The sequence below is a fragment of the Seriola lalandi genome, unplaced genomic scaffold, assembly GCF_002814215.2.
Source record: "Seriola lalandi dorsalis isolate HSWRI2012SDOR001 ecotype SW California unplaced genomic scaffold, Sedor1 jcf7180002005837, whole genome shotgun sequence".
NCBI classification, from domain to species: domain Eukaryota; kingdom Metazoa; phylum Chordata; class Actinopteri; order Carangiformes; family Carangidae; genus Seriola; species Seriola lalandi.
The window spans coordinates 1-1,296 of NW_019476490.1; the positions used below are offsets into that span (position 1 = coordinate 1).

Genomic DNA, 1,296 nt, shown 5'->3' on the forward strand with positions numbered 1-1,296 from the left:
GTTTTTTTTCAGCCACTATGACATTTCTTTACTTGATGTAAGTTGTCCCTCTTGAGCCTGAACACAATGCAGCTCCTCAATAGTCTCCTTCAGCGAATCTCTCTCTGTCCGCATACGCTAGAAAGGAGACAGAGAGCAAAGAGTGTGAATAAGAGATACATAAAGCAGGATCTAGAATGAAAGTTCTCAATGTACTAAATGCCAATAGAATTTGTCATATGTAAACCCCTTAGCTACCACTCTCATAACTTTATGCAAATGTGGCATTTGCAACTCTGATCTTACTTTACTTATTAAATCACAAAGTTAGGCACATTTTTCTGGTTTTAATATATCTGATTCCATCTATAAAATAGGTCAGAGAACATGTACTGTGGGATGTTTCTACAGAAAATGCATTTATCATTTTACCAGTTTAATTAACTCATTCATTAATAAAGTGAATTGAACGTACATCTTTTTCTTTTTGCAGGGAGTCCACTTTTTCTTTGACGCGTTTATACTCAAACTCCATCTTGTCAGCCTTTTTAGATTCTTCTGAGAGTCTGTTCTGAAGTTCAACCACCTGTGCAGAGAGGCGACATTTAAAGTGAAGGCATTATCGATCATGTGTGAGTATAATAACAGAGTATCGAAGCAAGTTCAGTTACATAGTCCAGCCGGGGCTGATGTAAATAATGATTTTTACATGTGAAAGTCAACATGGCTGTCGGTTGGGTACCTGTCTCTTGTACGTCTCCAGCTGGCCCTTGGCAGCATTTGCCTTTCGTAGATCTTCTTCCAAACTGACGTTGGTCTGCATTAACACTGTGTTCTTCTCCTCCATCAGCTTATTCTGAAAAATAGCGACAGAAATATAAGCTTCGTTTGCACTGTCCATCTTGTGTCTTACATGTTGTGATGAGTAAAAACTAAATGCTTCTTACAAACCAATGGATGTGTTGTAACGTGAGAAGAATTTAGTAAAACTCCTCACAATAAAAATATATATTTAATTTTGTCTGTTGTCTGTGTGAGACTGTGTACCTGTCTTCTGAGAAGTCCCATGTCCTCAAGTTTCTTTTTGTAGTGTTCCACTGTGCCCTCCAGCTTTGACACTTTGTCTGATGAGTGCCTACCAGGGGAAAAACAACAGATGGCTTAATTTTGTGATGTTATATTTGCAATGAAGAGGAATCAGAGAGCTTTTCTAAAGCTCTGTTTATATAGTGACACACCTGTGACAAAGGAAATCTGAAATAACAGGATAGTGGTTCAACAATGCATTATTTTTCTTTTGTCATCTTCTATTTTTTT

The 1,296-nt window shown here is 37.4% G+C and overlaps 1 protein-coding gene across 1 annotated transcript; it reads right to left on the bottom strand.

Moving 5' to 3' along the window:
• Nucleotides 1–6: 6 nt before the first annotated feature.
• Nucleotides 7–1,136, bottom strand: LOC111670448 (protein Hook homolog 3-like). The gene is made up of 4 exons (XM_023427164.2): nt 1,027–1,136; nt 722–835; nt 455–565; nt 7–117 (listed from the first exon to the last, which is right to left on the bottom strand). Exons 1-4 carry the CDS (start codon nt 1,045–1,047, stop codon nt 16–18), a joined length of 348 nt encoding a protein of 115 aa, XP_023282932.2. The 5' UTR covers nt 1,048–1,136; the 3' UTR covers nt 7–15.
• Nucleotides 1,137–1,296: the final 160 nt, after the last annotated feature.

What these genes read in the sequence shown, in the direction of transcription:
- LOC111670448 (XM_023427164.2), bottom strand. Translation starts at nt 1,047, where the DNA reads ATGGGACTTCTCAGAAGACAG. An exon ending in TGGAGACGTACAAGAGACAG is followed by an intron (nt 566 to 721) that starts GTACCCAACCGA and finishes CTCTCTGCACAG; the next exon opens with GTGGTTGAACTTCAGAACAG. An exon ending in CCCTGCAAAAAGAAAAAGAT is followed by an intron (nt 118 to 454) that starts GTACGTTCAATT and finishes TCTCCTTTCTAG; the next exon opens with CGTATGCGGACAGAGAGAGA.